This window comes from Pinus tabuliformis, chromosome 7 (assembly GCF_031772625.1).
Source record: "Pinus tabuliformis cultivar Carrire ecotype Pingquan chromosome 7, CPIR1, whole genome shotgun sequence".
NCBI lineage: Eukaryota > Viridiplantae > Streptophyta > Pinopsida > Pinales > Pinaceae > Pinus > Pinus tabuliformis.
The window spans coordinates 401,657,044-401,684,452 of NC_142293.1; the positions used below are offsets into that span (position 1 = coordinate 401,657,044).

Below are 27,409 nucleotides of genomic sequence, written 5' to 3' on the forward strand. Positions count from 1 at the left end.
AATGATGCAATCATGAAAAAATACTTGAATAATTCCATATATTAGTTTCAAGTTATTGTCATTCATGCATTCGCACAAGATGAACTAAAACATGTGCAGAAGTATGGACATAAAATGATAAGTTCCACTGCTTCGCACAAGGTGAACCCAAAAGAAAATATTGAATCTACCTACACTTGGAAAACATACAATTATAAGGTTACTTATTTGTAATATATGTATCAGTGTAACTATTATTTATTAGATTGTGATCCACATATTTGTCATGACTTGTCCTTCTTATAATTATATGCATACTACATGATGTTTTTACCCTTATATATATATATATATATATATATAAGTTCCATTGCTTCGCACAAAGTGAACCGAAAAGAAAATATTGAATCTACCTACACTTGGAAAACATACAATTATAAAGTTCTTATTTTGTGATATATGTATCAGTGTAACTATTATTTATTAGATTGTGATCCACATATTTGTCATGACTTGTCCTTCTTATAATTATATACATACTACATGATGTTTTTACCCTTATATATATACATATACATATGTGTGTATATACATATATATGTATATATATACATATATATGTACATACATGTATGTATGTATATATATATATATATATATATATATATATATATATATATATATATATATATATACATATGTATATATGTGTATATATATACATATGTATATATGTGTATATATATACATATCTATGTATATGTATAATTCAATGTTATGAACTTCATTTTTTCTAAATTGATTTAGAACATATCATTTCAAAATTATTCATTAGAAACTAAGCTAAATGCAACACTCGTTTTTGCATACAAAAACAACATTTGAATGTGCGGAAGCAAAAGGTGCAAAGAGAAATGTCTACGAAGGAAAATATGTAGAATAGACACTGAAGCTTCCCTCTGCACATAGTTGCCGCTTCACATGCTTGTCCCACACCACAAATTATAATTATAGTAAGAACAAAGTTGTTTCATAGTTATGACGGTGTTTAATGCCATTCTAATTCTCTTATTCATTTTGAATACGAATCTCAACTAGTGATAATGTTCACCAAAATATCTTGTCATTCATTCACATTAGATAAAATAAGATAATTTTGCCTTGTGTCAATGCCAAGATGCCTTGAATTATAGATTATATAATGTGGTTTGAATACATATATAACCTTGGTTTTTTAACATATGTTTTTTTGAAAAGTTTGCAGACATAAAAATATTGACGGAGCTGCCAAAGTTGGGATGTGTGACACTGTGCTGAAGAAGTTTTATAAACTATGTTCCTTGGACTTGTGAACTAAGTCTCCCACTTCAAAAAATCTTACCAATTCTAATGCAATTACCTAAGAATACATAGATATCTAACATATAATATTATACTAGTTAAATTTTGTTCATAGACAAAGTTTATATGGAAGAAAGACATGTTGAACTGAAATATATGCGCAACAAAGATGTGCAGAACTAAAGTATAAGTGGAAGTGCAACATAAAAGTATAAGTTCCACTGCTCCACACCAGGTGAACTCAAAGAAAATATTGAATCTATAATTATATTGTAAAAGGCAACCCATATACGTACACTTCGAAAAAAATACAATGATAATGCACTCATGAAAACAAACTTGAATAATTTCAGATATTAGTTTATAGTTACTTTAATTCATGTGTAGGCAAACATAAAAGGAAGTTCTACTGCTCCGCATGACGTGTACCCAAAAGCAAATATTGAATCTACCTACACTTGGAAAACATTTCTAAGTGTCGCGAACTTACAATAACCAACAAACAAGAATTTGTCATTTAAGATTTTAATAGAGACTCAAGTCCCATCGTGAGAATGGAAGGACTTAGCCCTTAAACAATAACAAATTTATATACAATGATTTGACTGAAAATAGGTGGCATGTGGCAAAGTTATGAGGTGCCATGTGATACCAGCATGGAATTTGAGTCCACATAACGAGACTAATTCCCTGACACGAATTCATTGTTTAAAATTGTTGGGTGCCACGAACTAACAATATTCAACAAACAAGAATTTGTCATTTAACAGGCACTCAAGTCCTACTTGCAAAAGTGGAAGGACTTAGGCCTTAAACAATAACAAAGTTATATATGTTGATTTGACGGAAAATTGGTGGCATGTGGTAGAGTTATGTGTTGCCACGTGATAACAACACAAAGTTTCAAACCACATCACTCTAGAACTAATTCCCCGACACTAATTCATGGCACATCGTTTAAAATTATTGGATGTTGTGAATTGAAATTCATACACAACAAATATGTGCATGCAGAAGTGCAGACATAAAAGGTAAAATTTTACAACTTCGCACAAGGTGAGTCCAAAAACAAATTTTGAATCTATTATCCATTCTTGTCCTTAAGATTACAATCATGATTATATTACGTATATGAAATGGATAATATATGTGGAACTAAATGTGGTTCATGACTATATGTGGAACTAAAACATGTGCGCAAGTGCGGACATACAATGATAAATTCCACTATTGCGCATAAGGTGAACCCAAAAGAAAATATTGAATCTAAAATCGTATTGTAAAAGTTGAACCAAATACCTAGGCTTGGAAGACATACAACAACAATGTAAACATCAAACAAAGATTAATAATTTCATATATTACTTTTAAGTTATTGTTATTCATGCATTTCAAATTCATAACAAAACTTTTGTGCACAGTTAAAGTCTATACAAAACAAAGAAATGTCGAACCGAAATGCAACAATGACATGTGCCGAAGTGCAGAAATAAAAGCTTAAGTTTCATTACTTTGCACAGGGTAAGTCCAAAAGAAAAAAATAGAATCTGTATTATCCATTTTTGTCCTTAACTTTGTAATCATGACTATATTACTAAATGTGACTCATATACATCAAATGGATAAAACGTGTGCAACTAAATGTGGTTCATGACTATTTGTGGAACTAAAATATGTGAGGAATCGCTGAAATAAAAGGACAAGTTCCATTGCTCTACACAGGGTGAACTAAAAATAAAATATTGAACGTACAAACGCATTGTGAAAGTCAGCGTAGGTACCTAGACTTGGAAAACATACAACAATAATTTCATATATTAGTTTGAAGTTATTGTCATCCATGCATTTCAAATTGATTTCTTGTTAACTTGCCTCAAACAATTTTATGATTGATATCATTCTATAAGTTGAATAGACTCGACTTAGTCCATTTCGGTAGCCTCAACTACCTTACTTCAAGCTGACCAGGTCATTGTCACCTGCTCAGTGACCATGTCCATAGCCACAAATATAAACATAAAACATAAATTTGAAACCAATGAAAGCAATTGTATAAAGTGCCTCCCGTTTCAAAAAATCTTACCAACCCTAACACAATTACCTAAGGAAACATGAATTTCTAACATACAAAAATCGCAAAACACACATATCAAAACGAAGAATAAGACCTACTCCTAAGGTCACTTACACTAGACTATATTGTATTAATGTTAATTGAAGCATTGGTTCATATTTTACACTACTATACTACTGCTAACTAAATTGTTGTTTCATACTCCACCGAAGTAGACTAACAAGCCCACCAAATACATGTAATTTCAAACACATAAACAAATGCACATTATGTAACTTGAAACAAACTAACAAATGCATACAAACAATACATAAACTGTGTCATGCTTCAGAAAATCTTACAAACCCTAACAAAATTATCTAAGAAAACATAAACTTCTAACATACAACAATCAAAAGACATATCAAAAGAACCAAAAACACAACCTATTAGTATGGTCACTTAGACTGTGATTATATTCTATAAATGTCAACTGAATTCCATATAACTTGAAACAAAAACAAACAAATACAGTTATTGATAGAAAAATAAATCATGCTATACACTTCCGTGTACTAGTTAAAGATCCGGCAACAACATAACCAATAATAGAAAAGCCAACTTCTTAATATCGAGTAGATGAATCAAGAAAACATGAATTTGAGAACTATACTTCTATATAAGTAAATGAGAATCAACATATTTCCCCTCAAAGGACCTATCACCAAATAAATGCTATCCAATTCATGTACAATGCAAATTTCTAATCAAGCAACACTAGGTTCCCAACTAACAAACACATGTAAGCAAACGAAAAACAAAGCACAAAAAGACCATCAAAATATGATTCAATTTCAAACACATTCAAAATAAACACTTTGCAAACAAAAAAACATGTACTTACCACTTTCACTCTTCTATATTTTTCTTTTTGCGCTGACGACTTCACAAACTTTAATCTTTGTATTTTTCTTTTACATGTTTTTCTACAACTCTACCCCTGAACAAGTTTCACAACTCTTTGCAAAATGCTACATGACCATGCATGTTGCAAATGCAACTCCACTTCTTAACACTACATTTATATGTTGAATCCCAAAATGTCCACTCTGCAATCAAAGAGATATATTGAATGTTCAAGCTGTGTTAATACCACTGATTTCATCATCATTATTCTTAAATGCATAAAATATAATTTTTCTTAATTAAATTTTGATGTTCACTCCCACACCTCAAGTGAAATGCCACTTAACTTTACTTTAACTAAATACTTTTCACTTAAATTTCTTTAACTAAATGCTGCTTTTAATTAACTCGAGAGAGATTTGATCATGAATGTTCTTCTTGAAACAATAATCTTTATTAGTGTGCCACTTAACTTTACTTTAACTAAACACTACTTTTAATTAATTATGAGAGAGAGATTTGATCATGAATGTTCTTCTTGAAACAATAATCGTTATTAGAATAAACACATATAGTGTGGAAGAAACATGCCAGTGTACTACGATTTCATTTCAAAGTCCTGTAAAACACAAGACCCCTGTTATGCTCTTTATTATTAGTTTCAAATACATTTTAGCACATAAATACTCACCCACTTGTCATATACCACTTAACTTTTTTGTTGTTATATTTTTAAAATAATATATTTTTATCTATATTTTTTTACCAATCACATTTGGCCACATGAAATTAGTCTTTTCAAGTCTTCCCCAGTATAAAAATTGGAATTTCATTTTGCAAAATAAACCAACCATTTTTTTGGATTTTCATTTATGCAAAATAAATAAACCAATTACTTTATTTACAATATTATCATAAATATTACAGGTTAAATAACATTATTTGTAAAAAAAAAACACTAATTACTTTATTTACAATATTTTCCTAAATATTACATTTTACAAAAACAACAATATTACATTTTACAAAAACATAGTATCATAAATATTACGTTTTACAAAAACAAAAACAACAATATTACTGAATTGTTATGTCATATTGTCCACAATGAATTAAGATTTTTTTGTCCGTAAAATTACTTTTTACAGAAACATAGCAAATTTTCCAAATTCAACCAAAGTCAACTAATAAAAAACTAAATTCAACTAATTTATTAGAATGGTTAGCTAAAAAACTAATTTCTATGTTCCCTCGTATGGCAACGACAACAGGGCAACCAGGGTTTAAATGGTAAAGGAGAACTTGCACTCATATATTCAACCCTTCCACGCAATGGTCAGGCTCGTAAATCCCAATAATACCGCTAGTCACACTGTCTTTTTACTTTCGTTGGCTCGTAATCGTTTTGCAATTGCTTCAAAACATATTCCGCATTCCGTTTTCCGCAGGAAATTCATGGAAGAAACTGGGGACGGACAAACTTCAAATAGCCAAATGAAGTCTGAGACAGTCCCGGAGAATGAAGATTTTCCCAAGCCATTGTCACAGGCTCCTCCCGAACTTTCGAGGCAGGTTGAATACGACAGGGCAATGCGCGCAGAAGCGGCTGTTAAAGCAGGTCCTGCTCTATCGAGAAAGGAATTCATATATGAAGATGAATGGATGATCGCGGTCAACAAACCCTCAGGTGTTTACTGTGAGCATGTATTATCGTCAATTCCGGGGCTGCTGGCTTCTTCCCCAAGCTCTGCAGGTTGGTTTTCGTGCTTTTGTGAAGTCATTTTGCTTGGTTTTTCTGTTGTATCTTCGCCAAGTTTAGAGGTTTACTTTTAAACAAGTTGGTCGTATTCAAAAGCCTGGATACATGGCACCAAGTTTCCTTTATAGACAACTTGGGACTAAACGAAAACGAGAGTTTAATAATTCGCCAAGGTATAGACCAACCTGTGTTTGCTTGATGGTAGCTTCGCAGATCTCGGGTTCAATTATAACGCGCCAGACACCAAATATCCCCATGAATTTGAACCATTTGGAAAATGGGGTCTGGAGCGAACACGAGCTGGGAGAGATGGCGGAAGTTTAGGTTTTCTCAATCCTGCTTCAACTCAGAGCTGATTCTAACGTTAAACTTGGATGAAGTACTAAGAAAAGAAATGTACAGCCTTTATAAGCAGCAACACAACCCTGCTCTGATTCTACGTACTAGAGCTTGATGAACTACTTAAAAAGGAGATTGAACATTAATACGATTGGAATTAGCTCACCTAACGTAAGAGTCAAAGTGGGTGGTGAAACGCCCCAAAAACTCCTGTGAAAAAATATGGCAAGAACATTGTTGAAAACAAGCATTGCACTATTGGAATTATTCAATGATGGGCATAAGACAATGAGGCGATGCTTCTACAAGTAGTGTATGCCTTCTCTTAAGGGCATGCAGAGACATACTAATGAACTTTTACCATTTCCCTACTCCCTTCTTTGTTAAGTGGTCTTCTTGGATCATTTTGTGGAGAGGTGAGTTGGATAAGATAATATAAGATAATTTTATTATTGTTCAATAGAATATCACAGAAGTAGGTCAAATGGACTAAAAAAAGTACATTTAATGTTTTTAGTGTTGGTACAAGGTGGAAGTACCAAGGCATCTCTTAGAACATTGCTAAAAATAGAAAGATAATAAGATCCAAAATCTAAGAGTTCACTAGAGACTAGCTGCTAGATGTCTAGCTAAAGAATGATTAAGAAAAAGAGCTAAGAAAGAGTACAAGATGATGCGTTGGGGTAATAGAAGTGCTAGACACTGCGAGGCTTCAAAAATCTTGGTATTGAGCAAAAGAGAGGATCTCAAGCCCTATTGACTTTGGCAGCCAAGGACGAGGAAGGAGATTGAGTGGTAGGCTTGTTGTTGGAGCCGTCAAGCATTGTGGAAGGGCCAATGTAATGGCAATTTATATCCTATAGGGAGTACCCGAGATTGAGTGTGTGATGGCTACCTGATCCATGATGGGCACCATAATGGGTGAGATCAACTCTCCTAATATTTGAGACCGATGGGAAGAATCTATTGATAGACTAAACTTGATGAGTAGTAATAGAGGTATGCTAATGGGGGTGGGGGAGCTTGACACTAGGGCTGTTTGGATTTGATTTATTTTCTAGTATGGTGGTGTATGGGCTAAGATTTGAAGAAGTTGATCAATTCCTTGGGGGGGGGGGATGGGGGCAAGAGGAGATAGAAGATGTCACTAATTTGAGCTTTGAGGTATCTTGTGTCTCTAACTATCCTTTGTTGCTTCTCTTAGAGAGGGCAACCAAAAAGTATGAGGTGATCCTCATAAGAGTCTTTAGGCAAGGTGTGACTTATGAACACTGAGATCTATACTTGAAAACCTTTGTCACAATGAAAGCAAGGAATTGTTGATCAAGGTAATAGAAGAAGGTGGAAACACATCCTCTTGAATCTTGGAATAAGCACTTATATTTATCGATGATCTTGTAATAAAGGGGACGCTAGAAAATAAGATGTATATTTGTCTTAAGTTCATGTAGGTGTCAAAGTTAGTATATCCTTTTAGACCTCTTAGATTGTGATTGCTCTTAACCAAATCTCTTAGAGGTCCCACTTGAAATTGACCTAGAGGAATTTTGAGGGTGTGCATTCACTAGGCATACAATGATGTAGAGAGGTTATCCCTCATGCCCAACACATGCTCCAAATAAAAGGCCATCTTTGAGTTTAAAGGTGCAATCAATGTAGTTTGGTTGTATAGTCTTTATATGTCCTTTCTAATAACTTGATTCAAGTCTTGCTTATATGAGAAGAGTTGTCTTGGTGCCTCTAATGAGTACCTAAAAGGGAGTAGAGGCTTTGCAGAGATGGCCATAGGCTAAAGAAGTTGAGAGACCTCCGAGAACACTTTAGTCTTGCCATGGGGTTTGGCTAGTAGGTTGAGCTCGTGCTTGATTATGATGCGGGATGCTTTCCACATGGTTTTGGTGTTGAACATGTGGTGGATGGATTCATTCAACCTTTTCTTGGAATAGAGAATTTTTTTCAACAAGAGAGCATTTGTTGAAGTCACTATGAATACCTAGCTTCGGTTGTTCTTCATAATTCGTATTATCCTTCCAAAATTGACAAATATAAATTGGCTTCAAGTTCCCTTTAGAATAAGTGGAATTTGAATTTTCAAAAATATGAATTTATGCCTCCAAAATTGTAAATTCAGCTCCAAGTCAGCCCAGCCCAAGGGATGTGTCCGTTTGGGCTCCCTTGATCACTATATATCAAGGCACTTTGACCTCTCTTTTGGACATCCACTTCAGATCATATGAAGCTTATTTCGGATCATCAAGCTTATTTCAGATCATCATAAGGACGAGTTTGAGGCATAATTTAAGGAAAGAAGAGGATGAAATTTGAGGCAGAGAGAAGAGGTTGAAATTTGATGCAGGAGACTGAAACTTCAGGAGGCCGAAATTTCAAGTGGATGAATTTTATCTTTGTTTGATCATTGGTCAATTTGATTTGTTTCACTGTGAAATTCAGATTGTATCTCTTTCTGAATGGACAAATTTCTCTAAGAAAAGGTTGTTGGGTTTTCCCAGGGTAAATTCTGTGTTTCTTGTGTTTGGCTGTCTCTTCATGTTTTTACTGTCATTATTGTTTTAATGTTGAAGAATTCCTATGTATAATTTCTTAATGATGAAGTAACACAAGATAAACAATGAAGAAAATCATTGGAAGTAATTGTTTGTTAAGGAAATCCAAAATTTTCAACAAATCCCACATGGTATAGGCAATTGATGGGGTCGTTGATGTATTTGGTCAACACGAGGCTGAATATTTGTTTTGTTGTGAACACCCTAAGCTAGTTTATGGTGGAGCTTAGGAGGGTACATTAGGTGGCAATGAAATATGTACTCTGGTACTTAAGAGGTACAATGGAGTATGGGCTCAGGTACGTCAGGATTGGTGGAGTGTAGTTGTAAGGCTACACAAATTTAGATTGGGTTGGGAGTGTAGTGGACAGGGAGAATACTTGGGTTACTATTTTAGTTTGGAGTCAACTATGATCTCATGGTTTAGTAGGAAGCAAAATTCCATAACATTTAGCTCAACAGAGGTTGAGTACATGGCTGTGAGTTTGGCGAGTTATGAGGCCATATAGCTTTGCAAAATGCTCATAGGCTTATTTGATCTTGAGATGGGGCCGACCGTGATTTGCTGTGATAATCAAAGTTGCATTAATTTCTTGGAGAATCTAGTGTTTCATGATAGTTCCAAACACATATAGATTAGGTACCATTTCATCAGAGACAGGGTCGAAAGGGGTGTTGTGAGGTTGCATTTCCACAGATAAGCAAGTGGCAGACTTTTGCACCAAGCTCCTAGTGAAGGGGATGTTTGTGTTCTACATGGACAAGTTGGGAGTGGTGGAGAATCCTTTCCTTGCTAGGAGCGAGTGTTGATGTTTGTAGCATCAGAAGGTCTTCGTAGGTTAAGTGTCTAACTTGTAGGCGGGAGTCCTCTTTAGGTGCTTTATCGAGAGGAACAAGTATATGATTTCTTTCCAAAGCCTTAACTTAGGAAAAACACATTAATTAATCTATGGATTAATATTGGTTATTGGGCTAAAGTTTCTATGGATAAATAATGTAATTATTTAAGTGACTTAAATCTAATCTCCACTGTTGATCTAAGTGGGTTAGGATTTAATCCTAGCCCTCTATCACTTTGGAGATTAGGGATTTGGCTCAATGAGAAATTATAAAGGGAGCCTAAGGGAGAGGATGAAGACACAACATTGTAATTGACGGAGAGATTTTCTCAAGGAGTGAGAGGCTCAAGTGACTAAAGAGAAAGAGAAAAGTGTGCATCTGGAGAGGAAAGTTGTGAAGGTTGAGAATTTGAGTGAGAAGGCTGAGATTTAGAGAAAGGGGGGCCAAAAATCTGAGCTAGCAAAAATTGTGAGAGGGGAGGCTGAATTTACTAGGTAGGTCGAGAATTATAAGGTGCAACCAACAGTTAGAAGGAGCCTGAAATTTGTAGGTATAGGCCAAGAATTTACTAGGGCCAAGTTATTCTCCAGAGGTTGATTTTTCTCTAGGCTTAAAAATTGGTGGGCCATTTCTAGGTTCAACAATTGTTGTAATTTCTGTGTATTTTCTTTGTGGGTATAAGCTCTAAATTTTCTAGATAAATTAATGTGAAGGAAGATTTGATTGGGCAAATTTATGTGTTGTTTGTGATTGATTTTTCTGAGTAATTTCCACTACAAATTTATTTCGAAAAGTTAAAATACTAGTGTGTTTATTATCAACAGTTCAACAAATTAATTTACTGGTTAAATTAATTTTTAGATATAAAATAATTGCTATGTGAAATAGATCAGGCCTCATATTTAGAAGCTTTATCGAGAGGAACAAGTATATGATTTCTTTCCAAAGCCTTAACTTAGGAAAAACACATTAATTAATCTATTGATTAATATTGGTTATTGGGCTAAAGTTTCTAAGGATAAATAATGTAATTATTTAAGTGACTTAAATCTAATCTCCACTGTTGATCTAAGTGGGTTAGGATTTAATCCTAGCCCTCTATCACTTTGGAGAGTAGGGATTTGGCTCAATGAGAATTTATAAAGGGAGTCTAAGGGAGAGGATGAAGACAAAATATTGTAATTGACGGAGAGATTTTCTCAAGGAGTGAGAGGCTCAAGTGACTAAAGAGAAAGAGAAAAGTGTGCATCTGGAGAGGAAAGTTGTGAAGGTTGAGAATTTGAGTGAGAAGGCTGAGATTTAGAGAAAGGGGGGCCAAAAATCTGAGCTAGCAAAAATTGTGAGAGGGGAGGCTGAATTTACTAGGTAGGTCGAGAATTATAAGGTGCAACCAACAGTTAGAAGGAGCCTGAAATTTGTAGGTATAGGCCAAGAATTTACTAGGGCCAAGTTGTTCTCCAGAGGTTGATTTTTCTCTAGGCTTAAAAATTAGTGGGCCATTTCTAGGTTCAACAATTGTTGTAATTTCTGTGTATTTTCTTTGTGGGTATAAGCTCTAAATTTTCTGGATAAATTAATGTGAAGGAAGATTTGATTGGGCAAATTTATGTGTTGTTTGTGATTGATTTTTCTGAGTAATTTCCACTACAAATTTATTGTGAAAAGTTAAAATACTAGTGTGTTTATTATCAACAGTTCAACAAATTAATTTACTGGTTAAATCAATTTTTAGATATAAAATAATTGCTATGTGAAATAGATCAGGCCTCATATTTAGAAGTTAACATTCCATACAAGGGTGCCCTTTCTCTAGCAAGAGCAAACCACACATCTTGAATGTTCAACAAATTAAAGAAGAATGAAGAGCTCCCACACCAAGTGCTTATCCAACTAAAGATTAAGGTAGAACAAATTTGGAGCAACAAGGCAAAATTAACACTCTTTGTTAGGAACATGTGCTCCATCAAACCAGGTATCCTTCTTGAACTTCTCCTCTGCTAAGGGCTTTGTTATAATGTTGATCACTTGGGAATCCAAAGGAATGTAAATCAAGATCACTGATTCCTTCTATACTTCAAAATCTTTTCAAAATATTCAAGGTGTACTTCCTTTATTCAAGGACGATTTCATCAACAAACTGCCAAACACCAATGTCCTTCATGTCAAACTCATGGACCAATCTTGTTGTAGGAGCATCCTTGATTTTGAGCAAAATCTCATGCACCAAATACATCTCTCTCTCTCTTACATACATACATACATATGTTTATGTATAAATTTGAGTCTTATGAATGTTGTCAACATAGGACATGTAGCGGCATCCTATTCATTCAAAAGATTAGAGCAACACGCATTTGTTGGGACTGCCTTGGTTTGTATATGCGGTAATCTTGCCTAAGGCTCAATGACACTAGAGGCCTTGCCTTGGTAAATTTGATTTCTTGGAGTTGCTCGAAACTCCATTTTGGTGTATTCTCATGCAAGTCTTAGCATAAGATTGCCTTTATCCTGGGAATATTTTGGAGTTGCCACAACTCCACTAGGGTAACCCTATTGGAAGCTTGACTGCAATAGAGGTTTTTCGTAATAGTTGGAGACTCCTAGGAGTTGTCCACCTCTTCATTTGGGTAATCCCACTCAAGACTGAATTGTACTAGAGGGGTAAACCCATCCTAGGTCGATTTCCTACATTAAGCCAAGGTATTGGACAAATTGAAGGATGACATGTGTTATTTGTCCATGTCATCAAATGGGCTCAAGCTTCACTTGGGAAACAACTTGAAATGCAATGACCAATAAATAATGAGTGTGTGGCATGCATGAAAGGCATGTCATTATGAAGGCTGTTGATTCTTGACCTTTGGCCATGTCAATGAAGGACTTGATCTAGAATTCGAAGGAAAGGAATTTATTGAAGAATATAAAAGGTTGCCAATCAAACTTTCAAGTCAGTTGCACATGATCAAGAGTCTTTATTTATTTATTTATTGCTGCCAATTAGGAGTCTTGTTGTTTAGGGCACGGTGAGGAGATCTATTTTGGACATAGACAACTGTGTTCACAGCTTCTCCTGTTAATTTTAGATAACAATGGTATATACTATGTTCTATGCTTTAGCACAATTTACTTCAATGTTCCTTATCAACCCAATGACAATTTCCAATTATTTCCAGTAGCAATCACATTAACTTAAACACATTGACAGTAAATTCAGATAGAACATAAAAACATGTGCAGAAGACAAGCCAAGACAAGAGGACACAAGATATGACGGATGCCAGGGACAAACCCCAATGTGGGGAAACCTTTTGATCAAATCTTCTTATTATTCTTCAATAGTTTAGCAGAGAGAGAGAGTACAAATATCAGAATTACATGCCAAAAACAGTGTTGTCAAATCAGCAGTCAACTGCAGCCCTAACCAAAAAGTCAACGGTGGTAAAAGTAGCTCCAAAATGTCCTCCAAGTAGCTCAGTCAACAATAGAAAAATGCAGCCTCCAAAGAGGGTCAAATTCAACCCAAAACAAGCTCGGTCAACCCATTCAAACTCTATTGTAATTATGCGATCAAATCAGAAAGTGAATGCAACAGTCAACGCGGTCAAATAGTCCCCAATCACCTCAAATTTCATGCCAAAGAATGTGGCCTGCAAAGATTGAAATTCTGCCCCCAAAACAGAAGTCAACGCAAGGTCAAAGTGCCCAAGTCAATGCTGCCCTAATCTCTGAAATTTTCGGCCTCTAGAAATCTGCCTTCCTTCCACATGTGTGAAGAAGAGAGCCTCCAAGTTGTACGAACTAATCAAGAGAGGAGAGAGAAGATGATTTGAAGAGATGAGTGATGTCCAAATGAGAGAAGGGTCACTCCTATTTATACAATTCGTTGAGGGTGAGGAGACACATGCATTGGGCTTCATGAGCCTGCATTTCGTTGAGGCCGACCTTGATAATTTGACCATGAGAAAGAATAAATTCAAAAATCCCATTTCTACTTGTCAGAATGAGATGATCTTTATATCAAAATTGTACCTCGAAAAGAGGAATCCAATGCAATAATCATCTCCATCATATGAGCTGTCCTAAGGTGGAAGTTGGCTTTAGTTGCCAATTTTAACACTCCCTCTCAACTAGGGAGAATTCCACTTTCCAATCCATCTGACATCATCATGCCAACCTGTCATCCTGTACTGCCTTGCTCTGCTCTGTTGAACCATGAAGTAATAATGAAGAAGTGATTGAGAGTGAGTCATAATATGACATCACTCTCCATTGATAGAAGTCAGTCCTTGATCCCAGATCAAGTTGTTGAACACGATGCATCCTAGTCATAGGGAGTACGACAATACATGGTGCGTCCATCGGTAGTGCTATGGTCCCTAACCATCTTTTCCCAGCTCATTGGCCAGATGAGAGGTACTTCCCATGAGTCCCGGACTCTATGGGTAGGATGTGTGCTGGGCATCAACAGGAGAAGGTGAACCACTCATCCTGCTCATATGCCATAGGAGAAGGTGAACCACTCATCCTATGCATATGTCAAATGTAGGGGAAGGTGAACCACTCACCCTACACAACTGTCAACCATAATGGGGGTATCACAGGGGAAGGTGAACCACTCACCCTATGGTCGCTCATAGCTAGCTCCAAGAAGTACTCCAAGCCCCCAGGAGTTCCCAGAGCTCTGTGTCCAACTCATATGGGATCCTCATAGGAGGGTCGTTCCACGACTCCAAGTCTTTCTCAGAAGGTTAAGAATTTGATCTTCCCCAAAGGCTTCGTGAGAATGTCTGCGACTTGCTCATCTGTTCTAATGTGTTGGAGCCTTATTGCTCCCCGTTGTACCATATCCCGGATAAAGTGGTACCTGATATCAATGTGCTTGGAGCGGTCGTGGAACACAAGATTCTCTGATAGGCGAATCCCACTCTAGTTGTCGCAGAAGATCATGGTGGTATCCAACACGTGCTCAAATAGCTCACTGAAGAGCTTCCTCAACCAAACAACTTCCCAACTGGCCATACTTGCAGCAATGTAATCAGCCTTGGCGGTGCTTAGTGTAACCGATTTCTGCTTCCTGCTCATCCAAGATATAGAAGGAGACCCCAAAGAGAAGCAACAACCAGATGTGCTCTTACGATCCACCACATTGCCTGCCTAGTCAACATCTGAATATCCATGTAGCTTCAAGTTCCTAACAGTGTATCTCAGACCATAGTGGACTGTGCCCTGAGATATCTCAAGAGATTCTTAGCAGCAATCCAATGAATGTGATGAGGCTCAACCATAAATCGACTCAACGTGTTCATGACGAAGCATATGTCAGGACGAGAGTTGACCAAGAACATCAAGGTCCCCACAAGTTGACGATACTCGGTAGGGTTTGCTAATCCAGGCCCAACAGCACTTCCACATAGCTTCTTAAAGTTGAGTTCCATCGGAGTAGTCATGGACTTGCAGTCCACCATCCCATATCTCTCAAGTAGCTTCACAATGTCTTTTCCTTGAGAAAGGGAAATCTCACCTGGCTTTTGCCAGACTTCCAACCCTAGGAAATAATGCATCAGTCCTAGGTCATTCATCTTTAATTTGGAAGGCAACTCCCTCTTGCATTGATGAATGAGAGGGTCATCACCTGTCAGAAAGAGATCATCCACATAAAGGACTAGAATGAAAGGTCTGTCCTTTTCAACCTTGAAGTATCGGGTTAGCATTGCTTCTTGTAAATCCCAACTTCATAAGATAGCTATCGATCCTCTCATACCAAGCCCTAGGGGCTTGCTTCAACCCATAGAGGGCTTTCTTCAACCTGCATACATGTGTCTCACGATCTTGAACCTCAAAGCCCTCGTGTTGTTCCAGACATACTTCCTCCTTAAGCGAACCATGCAAGAAGACATTTTTGACATCCATCTGATGTAGGTTCTATCCTTGCTAGGCAGCAAGGGCTATGATCGAACAGATGGTGGTATATCAAGCAATCAGTGTAAATATCTCATCATAGTCTACTCCTTCCTTTTGAGGGAAGCCTCGAGCTACAAATTTGGCTTTGAATTTCTCAACACTCCCATCAACTCCATGTTTGATATTGTAGAGCCATTTCGAAGTGACCACTGACTTGTTGTTGGGTCTAGGAACCACATCTTAGACATCATTCTTCATGATCGACTCATATTCCTCATTCATCGCATCCTTCCAAAACTGTAGCTTCACGACTTCTTCGAATGTACAAGGCTCAAATTGTACAATGGTACTCATGGTAGCTAAGTACCCTTGGTACCTATTCGACTACTTGCTTTCACGAAATGTCCCCTTGGTGCAATATGTTTCTCAGCATCTTCAAGAGTATCTTTGAGCCACAAAGGTCTTTTTCTTGAAGTAGAGGGCTCACTAGGAGGTGGATCAATGGGATCCATTGAACCTTCAACATCGGGCATCGGTTCATCGGACGAAGGTTCATCCTTCTTTTCTGCATCAACATCATCATTGTCCTTCCTTGGAATAGGAAGATATCAGATCTTTCTAAGAGCAGAATCTTCTTTGAAAGTGACATCATGACTTAATTCCACTTCCCTTTGACCAGGCACATAGATTCTATATGCTTTTGAAGTTTCGCTGTATCCCACAAACATTCCTTTCTTCCCAGATGCATCTAGTTTGTTTCTTTTCTCTTTTGACACATGAAAATATACAGGACAACCAAAAATTCTAAAATGAGAAACATCAGGTTTCTTACTGATGAAAACTTCTTTGGGTGTCTTGAAGTCCAAAGCTTGATGTGGGCATCTGTTTTGGACATACACAACGATGTTGGCAACTTCTCCCCATAAGAACTTTAGAAGACCTTGATCATGTAGCATAGCATGGGTGGCTTCTATGATAGTACGATTCTTCCTTTCGGCAACACCATTTTGTTCAGGAGTATATGTAGTAGTGGTCTCCCTCTTAATGCCAACTTCTCTACAATAGTCTTTGAATTCATTTGACTCGTATTCGGTCCCATTATCGGTCCTCAATATTTTGATCTTCTTATTTGATTATCAACCAAGGCTTTGAAGGAGTGGAACCATTTGAATGCTTCATCCTTCTTCTTTAAGAAATAGATCCATGTTTTGTGAGAGAAGTCATCCACAAAAATAACATAGTACAAATATCCACCCAAAGATGTCATGGGCAACATACCTGATAGATCATAATGGACCAATTGAAGAATATCAGTGGTTTGAGTCACACTTGAGGGGAATGGACCCCTTGTATGTTTTCCAGGTTCACATCCCTGATAAACACCTTCATGATTTAAGTTGAATTCGGGCATCCCTGGGACCATCTTCCTTACATCGGGTAAGGCTTTGAAATGAAGGTGAGCAAATCTTTGGTGCCATAATTCGGATTGAAGAGAAGTATCACAAGGCATTACTCCCAATGGAATTCCTCCAACCTGATAGAGACCTTCAACCTTGAATACAAGAGTGAATGCATCTCTTGGGTTCCTTTGCCAAACACGAACCTTCCCATCAATGAATGTCACCTTAAAACCTTTGTCTTCCATACCAGAAATAAAAACCAAGTTCTTTTTCAGATTTGGTACATATAGCACTTCTTGCAAATGAAGAGTTTGACCTTGATTTAAGTGAATAGTAACAGTCCCAATTCCTTTCACGGGATAAGTGGCATTATCCCCAAGTATAATATCCATATTCGTCTTCTTTTCAACCAAGTTAGAGAGGGCTTCCTTGTACCCAGTGAAGTGCCTTGAGGCACCACTATCAATCAACCAATGGTCCAATGTATCCGAAGGAGAGGCGGTGGAGAGGGCAGAAATAAGATAAAATTCTTTTTTCTTTACAACATTAACTTCATCATACCTGGAGTTTCTCGACTTCTTGGGAGGACGACCACTTCCATTTCGAGCAGCGGGAGCATTCCTCTTTCCTTTGTTATTGAACCTGTTGTTCCTTTGATTGCCATTGCCTTTGAAGTTGTTGTTATTGTTATCATCATCTCTTGGAGTATCCTTCTTGTGAGGACACTCTCTAGCGAAGTGGCCAAACTTGTTACAGTTAAAGCATCTTCCATTTTTTCCTTTTTTGAATCTTGGTTTGAACCCTTGTCCTTGATTCCTTGGACTAGCATTGTTCGCTCTCTTATAATGAGCGGAGAAGGCAATAGGATTGTTTCCATTTGAGTGCTTGTCTCTTTCCATCATCCTTATTTCTTCTTGAGTGCATTTGGCCAATAGTTCATCAAATCTCGGAATCCTGTCATTATTGAGAATGACAGTGTTGAACACATCCCAATCTCTTGTAAGGCCCCCAAGTGCAATAAGAGAGAGCTTCCGGTCACTAGTGACTTAGCCAATAGATAGGAGATCATTCTTGATCTCGGTAATCCTCATGAAGTAGGATTGGATGGATTCTCCTCTATCCATCTTGATATCTTTTAGCTTGTTCTTGAGAAAGAGAATTTGATTTGCATTGTTTACTTTGAACATCCCAACCAACTTTCATACATCTCCTTAGATGTTTCCAAATCAGAAATATAGGCAACCAAAGGCTTATGAATGGAATCAACAATAATCTTCTTAGCTTTTACCTCACCTTTCTTGTACTTGGTTTGTGTAGTAGCGGATGCATTTGAAGGAGGCTCTACTATTCTTCCTTTGCCATAGTCCATGGCATCATTCTCTTCCAAAGTCAAATCCAAAGTCATCTTCCATGCATGATAGTCGGATTTGTCCTTAAGCTTGTCCTCGGATTTGAAGAAGGATGTAGTCGTCATTGGGACTAGTTCCAAGTCCTTGTTCAATAACTTCTCGTAGTGGTTGCTTTGCTTCACTTTTGCTTGGGCTTTGTCTTCACCTGAGCTCTAATACCATGTTAATTTGAGATAATAATGGTAAGTTCTATGCTTTAGCACAATTTGCTTCAATGTTCCTTATTAGTCCAATGACAATTTCCAATTATTTCTAGTAGCAATCACATTAACTTAAACACATTGACAGTACGTGTGGATTGAACATAAAAACATGTGCAGAAGACAAGCCAAGACAAGATGACACAAGATATGGCGGATGCCAGGGACAAACCCCAATGTGGGGAAACCCTTTGATCAAATCTTCTTATTATTCTTCAATATTTCAGCAGAGAGAGGGAGAGTACAAATATTAGAATTACATGCCCAAAACAGTCCTGTCAAATCAACAGTCAACAACAGTCAACTGCAACCCTAACCAGAAAATAAATGGTGTTCAAAGCATCTCCAAAGAGGGTCAAAGTCAACCCAAAACAAGCTCGGTCAACCCAGTCAAGGTTTGCTATAATTCTGCGGTCAAATCAGAAAGTCAACGCAACAATCAACATGGTCAAATAGTCCCCAATCACCTCAAATTTCGTGCCAAAGAGTGTGGCCTACAAAGATCGAAATTCTGCCCCCAAAACAGAAGTCAATGCAAGGTCAAAGTGCCAAGCCAATGCTACCCTAATCTCTGAAATTTTCGGCCTCCAGAAGTTTGCCTTCCTTCCACACATGCGAAGAAGAGAGCCTCCAAGTTGTACGAACTAATCAAGAGAGGAGAGAGAAGATGATGTGAAGAGATGAGTGATGTCCAAATGAGAGAAGGGTCACTCTTATTTATACAATTCGTTGAGGGAGGAGACACGTCCATTGGGCTTCATGAGCCTACATTTGACTGAGGCCGACCTTGATAATTTGATCATGAGAAAAAATAAATTCAAAATCCCATTTCTACTTGTCAGAATGAGATGATCTTTATATCAAAATTGCACCTGTTGGAAAGAGGAATCCAATGCAATAATCATCCCCATCATGTGAGCTGTCATAAGGTGGAAGTTGGCCCTAGTTGCCAATTTTAACATCTCCCCATAGAAACTTTGGCAATTTCTAATCGTGCAACATAACTTTGACCGATTCCATGATAGTTCTATTCTTTCTCTTGGCCACACCATTCTATTATGGGTTATATGTACAATGGTCTCTTTTCTAATTCCAGCTTCTTTGCAGAAGTCAATGAAATCACTGGAAGTGAACTCTCCATTGTTAGATTTGAAAATTTTGATCTACTTTATAGTTTGATTTTCTACTAGAGCTTTGTAATCTTTGAACATGTTAAAAGCTTGATTTTTATTTTTCAGAAATGAAATCCATGTTTTGCGAGAAAAATCATCCACAAAGATAAGATAATACAAGTAACCACCAAGAGAAGTTATAGGCATTGGTCCACATAAATCAAAATGTACAAGATGCAATACCTGACTGGTTTTGCTTTTCCCTGAAGGGAATGGTTCCTTCACATGCTTTTTGCTTGCGCATCCTTGACAAATACCATCATGATTAGATCTGATTTCCGACATTTCAGAAACCATCTTTTTCACGAGGTAATGCTTTGTAATGCGAGTGAGTGAACCTTCGGTGCCAAAGTTCACTTTGATCATTGATGTCATGGATTAGTGCATGAATAGATCTTCCATTGATTTTGTATAGCCTTCAAATCTAGATCCCAGAGTGAGGGCATCTGTCATGTTGGATCTCAATGGCCAAGTGAGAACTTTATCATTTATGAAAGCAACTTTCATTCCTTTATCTTCTAAAGCTGATATGGACACAAGATTCTTCTTTAAACCAGGTACATATAAAACTTCTTAAAGAGTCAAAGTTTTACCTTGATCCAGATGGAAAGAAACGAAACCAAATCCCTTTATGGGATATGTAGAGTTATCTCCAAGAATGATCTTCAAATCTGTCTCTCTCGACCAGATTAGAGAATACTTCTTTGTAACTAGTAAAGTGCCTTGAAGCACCACTATCCAACAACCAACTATCACAAGAATCTGCAAGAGATGAACTAGAAAGAGCAGAAACAAGAAAGTACTTTGATTGAGTCTCAACCACATTATTATCATACCTTTGATTCCTTGAGGAATGATAGTATCCTCTATGAGCAGAAGGAGCATATCTTCTTCTTTTGTAATCAAATTTGTTGGAATTATTGTTGAAGTTGGATTTTGATGCTCTTTTGTCTTCTGAATAGTCACGAGTATAGTGGCCATGCTTGCGACAGTTGTAGCATTGAACGTTTGATAAATCTTTGGTCCATTGAGAGGAGCTGTTGGGAGTAGACTTTCTTGAATAGTGCATTCCTCTTCTTCCTATATTCTTTTTGCCTTGTACAACAAAGGTGGTACGTTCTACCTCCTCATGCTTGGGAATTCTCCCTCTGGCAATCATTTTGGCTTCTTCTTGATTGCACTTTCCCAGGAGCTCGTTAAATGTAGGAAACTTGTCATTATTACTGATGGTAGTAATAAAAGTTTCCCAAGAAGAATGAAGACCTCCAAGCGTAATCAATACTAGTTCTTAATCGAAAACAATTTCACCAGAAGTTGACAACTGATCTTTGATTTTTGATATCCTCATGAATTATGCTTGAATGGCTTCTCCTCTGTTCATCTTAACATCCTTGAGCTAATTCTTTAGAGCAAGAATTTGACTCAAGTCGTTCACTTGATACATTCCAATCAACTTGTCATACATTTCTTTGACTTTCTTCAAATTGGAGACATAAGTGATGAGGTGGTCTCTGTTACCACTCAAACTAGCAGGGGTCCTAGGAGGGAATCCTAAAGGGACAATTGCTAGGTCAAGGGCAACAATGGAGCAATAACCCACTGTCACCTCAGCTAAAGCTCCCTACTCTTTATGGACTTTCACCGATGGGAGGAGACCCAATATGATAAGGATCACAAAGATGAATAGATCAAAGATAGGATGAAGGGTGATCCTAGAAGCCTATTCACAAGAGAGGCTCAAGATTGTGGCTTGCTTGTCTTGGAAGACAAGATGGAAGGCTCTCTAGGAAGGGCTTGGGGAGAATTTCAAGGGTTAGGTTTTGAGTATGTGTCTTATAAAGGAGATCCCTAAGCCCTAGAATTCTTGTGGAAACTTGGGTTCTAGGTGATCTTTGAAGAATTAACCTTGATAATGCATGGGACCACACGGGACCAAGTGGACCCGAGGTTAGGTTAAGAGGATAGGATATACTTGACCTAATTAGGGAAGGGAAAGGGATCAAAGAATGATTTTTCAATGAAAGGAAATGCAAGGATCCCAATGAGGTTTCTAGCCTAAGGGAAACCAAGGGCAAGAATTGGTCTTCGAACTAGGGTTTGCGATATCTCAAGGTTCTACCTTCGGAATCTCATGAAATTTGGAGGGCTTCTTGAGGACACACCAGCGCAGTTGTGGACCAAAAATTGAATTATTTGGATGGCTAGATTGTGAGATAATTGATGCCCTAGGTGACCTATGCAGGCTAGGCCTAGAAAAAGAGGGGAAGGTGAAATAAATAAGCTTTAAAGTGATCACCAGAGGAGGACCAGTGCTTTTTCCTTTGGGAGAGATGGAGTCATGGAAGATTTAGAGTTTGGATTGATTTCCACTTGTTAAGGAGGCCTAAAAGACAACTTTGTTGGGCATTAGGGCTTAATGGAAGTAGCGGGTTTAATGGAAGTAGCTTCAAGGTCATTTATACTTCGTTCAACAATATTTGGTGACTTGTCAAGACAAGGATGTCTCTAGGAACATTCATTCATTCAAACATGGCCCAATCATGATACAACACTATTTAGAGATTTAATTTCCACAATTTCGTTCCAAGAAAAACAACAAATCAAATCTAGAATAACAAAAATCCCAATATCATGAATGCAACAAAATAAAAAATCAAAATAGCATTAACATAGTACTTACATGTAAGAATAATATATCCAATCACCAAGATATGCCAATCATAGAAGCTCCAAGACAAAGAAGAATAACCAAACATCGAAATTCATCCATTCACCCAAAAAGTCTCATCCTCAAAAGATAGCGAAAATCTCACAAGAAGATATGATCCAATCCAGGTGATGATGCTAAAATGAATTCGCATCACTTATATTTATACACTTCTAATGAGTTTGATTTAGCTAATTAGGCCTACATTAGCCCCTATAATAAAATAATGTGCAAAATATTTAACTTTTGGCGACAAGCCCACCAAACTAGCTCATAAACAAAAGAATAAGCCTTTAAAGAGGTCGAATAATGACTAGTGCATGTCGTTTAACCTTGGAGGAGGCCTAATGGAGTCCATATGTGCCATAATGTGTAGTTGAACTCCCAAAAGCAGTGGACAGGGGGTTGACCCCGTGTAATAACCTGTGGTGCTCCACATGTGGGGGCACACAAGTGTCCTCATGGGTCTCCAAACAAATCGAAGATGCCTGTAGATTGCCTGCAAGGGCTAGAACGACGGTTTAGGTGATGCCACATCACTGTGCAAGTCTTGGATCATCTGCCAAGTGTATGGTGCAACTGTAGGGCCAATTGAGCATGATGGATCAGGTGCATCTTCCTCGTCCAATAAGTGAACCACGAGCAATCTTTGAATGGTTGTGGGGATCCATGGAGTGTTGTCTGCTGTTGTGGAGGCCCATGGCTCTCTACACACACCCTACATGTGCCAATGTAGCCCTCTGGGGTTAGGACCCTGTATAGGGAGACCAAACCCAAATGGAAACCACCTGCAATCCTGCATAAGATCTAATGCGTCCTCGTGCCTTCTAGCACACCAAGTCATTAAAAAAATCAAGTAAAAGAGTTTATAAACCATGGATAACAAGTGAGGAGTTCATAATGGCATGCCCTTCCATAGTGGGCTTTGGCAAGTGCTAATGTCTCCGAACTCCAAATAGGGTTAACCAAGCATCCTATTAGGTGGTTTCTACCTCTAAAGGGGGTGGTATGTTCGTGGTACATCCTTCAAATGATGTTGGCATGTGGCATAATGATGGAATGGAGTAGGAAATGAAAGGGGTAAACTTGGATCACATGCCATGGTACAAGGGTAGCTAATAAAAGGGAAGTCCACACTTGGGTTAATAATGTGTAGGAGGGAGAAATCGTGGTGTATGAGTTACCCAGGCCTTGATTTTTCCACCTTTCTTCATATGCGTTTTGCCTTTTATGATTTTCTTTGGTTAACTGCTTGGGGCTCTAGGTAATGAGAGCATGATGCGTAAAGTATAGCAGTGGATGCCCTCTTATAAGCTGCCACAGTTCATCACTCACCGGGGTTGGGACAATCATGGGTTCCTGAATGATAAAGGAGGCTCATCAAGGGCCATGTAGGAACTAGGGTGATGGCCATGGAATGGGGTAGAGCTCATGTCATGGCTTTTTCCCACGTGCTAAATGCTTTTGTCCTGGCCATATTTTGCATTTTGTGGTACAATTTTCTGTTGAATGTGGCCAATTATGCTTTTTCTTTTTCTTTTAACTGCATCAACCTCCAGGGATCGTTCTAGGCCCGACCCAAGATGTGGGGCAAGGGGAGGGGGTGGTTGACCCTATGTGGACCCAATGGAGGAATGTGGACCCAGGTGGGAGGAGAGATGATTAGGGGTGTAATGAGCGGAAGGGGAGTAATATATGCAAATCGGGGAGTGGGACCACGCAACCAAAATTAGGGTTTCCCATGTAGTACCATCCTTAAAACCAATATGTCAGTTAAAGAGATCCCATGGGACCAGGGTGCAAGATTAACATCCCAAAAGAGACCTAGGGGATCAGAGCACAGACCTAGACCACTCTTTCCGCCGAATCTCCCCATTAATCCATGCCCAAAGTTTCCATGATAAATAAACTAGAATACTCAATTACCAAAGAACAAGGCATACCTTTAGTTTTGGGAGGCCCACCTTCAATCATACGATCATAACATATGGGTGAGGGAACACATGGCTGACTCAAGTGGTAGAGAAATGGCACATCGAGCTAGTTGGTGGTTGTGAGGGGCTGCTGGCTGAGGACTATCATGGAGAATTTTTTTCTCCTAGGGATATCATCCACAAAATGGTGGGTAACATCTAGCTCCAACTGGGACATGATCTCTCGAAAAAGTGGGCAAAGCTACTCGAATGGGAGGTCATGAGAACACCAACAATCTCTTGGTTATCGTAGACCTGTTACTTGCACATATCAAAGACTAAACCCATGGGGCAACATGTTTTTATGGTGTCTTATGATCACCCATGCTTAGTGTTAGGCCATAAAATCAACAGAAAAATAAAAATATGCAAATTTTAATCTAAATGCAACTAATCTACCATGAGAAATATCATATGTCATTAGTTCTAATGTGAAAATCAGCATGCAATGCATCCTACCCTAACATGCATATGGTACAAAACTAATACTAAGTGTAATCATAAAGCCAGTGCAACCAACATATCATCAAATCAATATAAATATGTCGACCTATATGATTACTCATGTAGCAAATGCCAAAGCGAATGTGGACATAATCAAATGGATGATAAAGCCGATGGGAGGTAGGAAAATAGAATGACCATACATGGATGATCACGTGAGATGTCAATGATACACTTCTAATGAGTTTGATTTAGCTAATTAGGCCTACATTAGCCCCTCATAAACCCTCTCAAGAGGTCGAATAATGACTAGTGCATGTCAATGGGCCTTTAAGGAGCCCTAATGGAGTCCATGTGTGCCATAATGTGTAGTTGGACTCCCAAAAGCAGTGGACAAGGGGTTGGCCTCTTATAATAACCTGTGGTACTCCAAATGACATGTGGGGGCACACAAGTTTCCTCATGGGTCTCAAAACAAATCAAAGATACCTATAGATCGTTTGCAAGGGCTAGGATGATGGTGTAGGTGATTCCACATCATCATGCAAGTCCTCGATCATCTACTAAGTGTATGGTGCAAATCTGGGGCTAGTTGGGCATAAGGGATTAGGTGCATCTTCCTAGTCCAATAAGTGAACCATGAGCAATCTTTGAATGGCTGTGGGGATCCATGGAGTGTTGTATGTTATTGTGGAGGCGCATGGCTCTCTACACACACCCTACATGTGCTAGTGTAGCACTCTGGGGTTAGGACCCCGTATAGGGAGACCAAACCCAAATGGAAACCACCTGCAATCCTGCGTAAGATCCAGTGCGTCCTCATGCGTTCCAACACACCAAGTCATTAAAGAAATCAAGTAAAAGAGTTTATAAACCATGGATAACAAGTGAACACTTCATAATGGCATGCCCTTCCATAGTGGGCTTTGGCATGTGCTAATGTCTCTGAACTCTAAATAGGGTTAACCAAGCATCCTATTAGGTGGTTTCTACCTTTAAAGGGGGTGGTATGTTTGTGGTACATCCTTCAAATGATGATGGCATGTGGCATAATGATGGAGTGGAGAAGGAAATGAAAGGGGGCAACCTGGATCACATGCCATGGTACAAGGGTAGCTAATAAAAGGGAAGCCCACACTTGGGTAAACAATGTGTAGGAGGGAGCAATCGTGGTGCATGAGTTACCCAGGCCTTGATTATTTTCACCATTCTTCATATGCCTTTTGCCTTTTATGATTTTCTTTGCTTAACTGCTTGGGGCTCTAGTTAATGAGAGCGTGATGCATAAAGTATAGCAGTGGATACCCCCTTATAAGGTGGGGCAGTTCATCGCCCACCGGGGGTTGGGACAATCATGGGTTCCTGAATGATAAAGGAGGCTCATCAAGGGCCATGTAGGAACTAGGGTGATGGCCATGGAATGGAGTAGAGCTCATGTCATGGCTTTTGCCCACATGCTAAATGCTTTTGTCCCGACCATCTTTTGCATTTTGTGGTACAATTTCTTGTTGAATGTGACCAATTATGCCTTTTCTTTTTCTTTTAGTTGCGTCAACCTCCGAGCATCATTCTATGCCCAACCCAAGGTGTGGGGCAAGGGGAGGGGGTGGCTGACCCTATGTGGACGAATGGAGGAATGTGGACCTAGGTGGGAGGAGAGATGATTGGGTGTGTAATGAGCTGAAGGGGAGTAATATATGCGAATCAGGGAGTGGGACCACACAACCAAAATTAGGTTTTCCCATATAGTACCATCCTTGAAACCAACAGGTCAGTTAAAGAGATCCCACGAGACTATGGTGCAAGGTTAACATCCCAAAAGAGACCTAGGGGGGACAAAAGCATAGACCTAGACCACTCTTTCCGCTGAATCCCCCCATTAATCCATGCCTAAATTTTCCATGATAAATAAACTAGAATACTCAATTACCAAATAAGAAGACATACCTTTAGGTTTGGGAGACCCACCTTCAAACATACGATCATGACAAATGGGTGAGGGACCACATGGATGGCTCAGGTAGCAGAGAAATGGCACATCGAGCTAGTTGGTGGTTGCGAGGGGCTATTGGCTGCCAGCTAAGGACCATCATGGGGAAATTTTTTCTTCTAGGGATATCACCCACAAAATGGTGGGTAACAGTCTCCAAGAAATTCAAGGATACTTTTTTTCGCCTTGACTTGTCCTTTCTTGTATCTCGCCTTGATAGCAACATTGGAGTTTTCAGCTGGTTCTGCTAACTCTCCTTCAACGTTTTCTGGAACATCATGTTCCTCAAGAGTAATATCCAATCTGGTCTTCCAAGGGAAGAAGTTTGAAGCATCAATGAACTTTTCTTTATTTTTAAAGTAGGATGAAGACTTCTTGATCAACTCAAAATTTTAGCAGCAAATAGAAAGAGACAACGAGAGATATTTCAGC

At 38.3% G+C, this 27,409-nt stretch overlaps 1 protein-coding gene across 2 annotated transcripts in view; it reads left to right on the forward strand.

Moving 5' to 3' along the window:
* Positions 1-5,495: 5,495 nt before the first annotated feature.
* LOC149247661 (RNA pseudouridine synthase 1-like) overlaps positions 5,496-27,409 on the forward strand; it is a 124,980-nt gene continuing 103,066 nt past the window's right edge. Inside the window, exons 1-2 of one of the 2 annotated variants that reach the window (XM_089458274.1) lie at positions 5,496-5,614; positions 5,728-6,032. In XM_089458274.1, coding sequence (XP_089314400.1) covers positions 5,735-6,032 — 298 coding nt within the window. In that variant the 5' untranslated portion in view covers positions 5,496-5,614; positions 5,728-5,734. The other variant, XM_089458273.1, reaches the window with a different exon arrangement.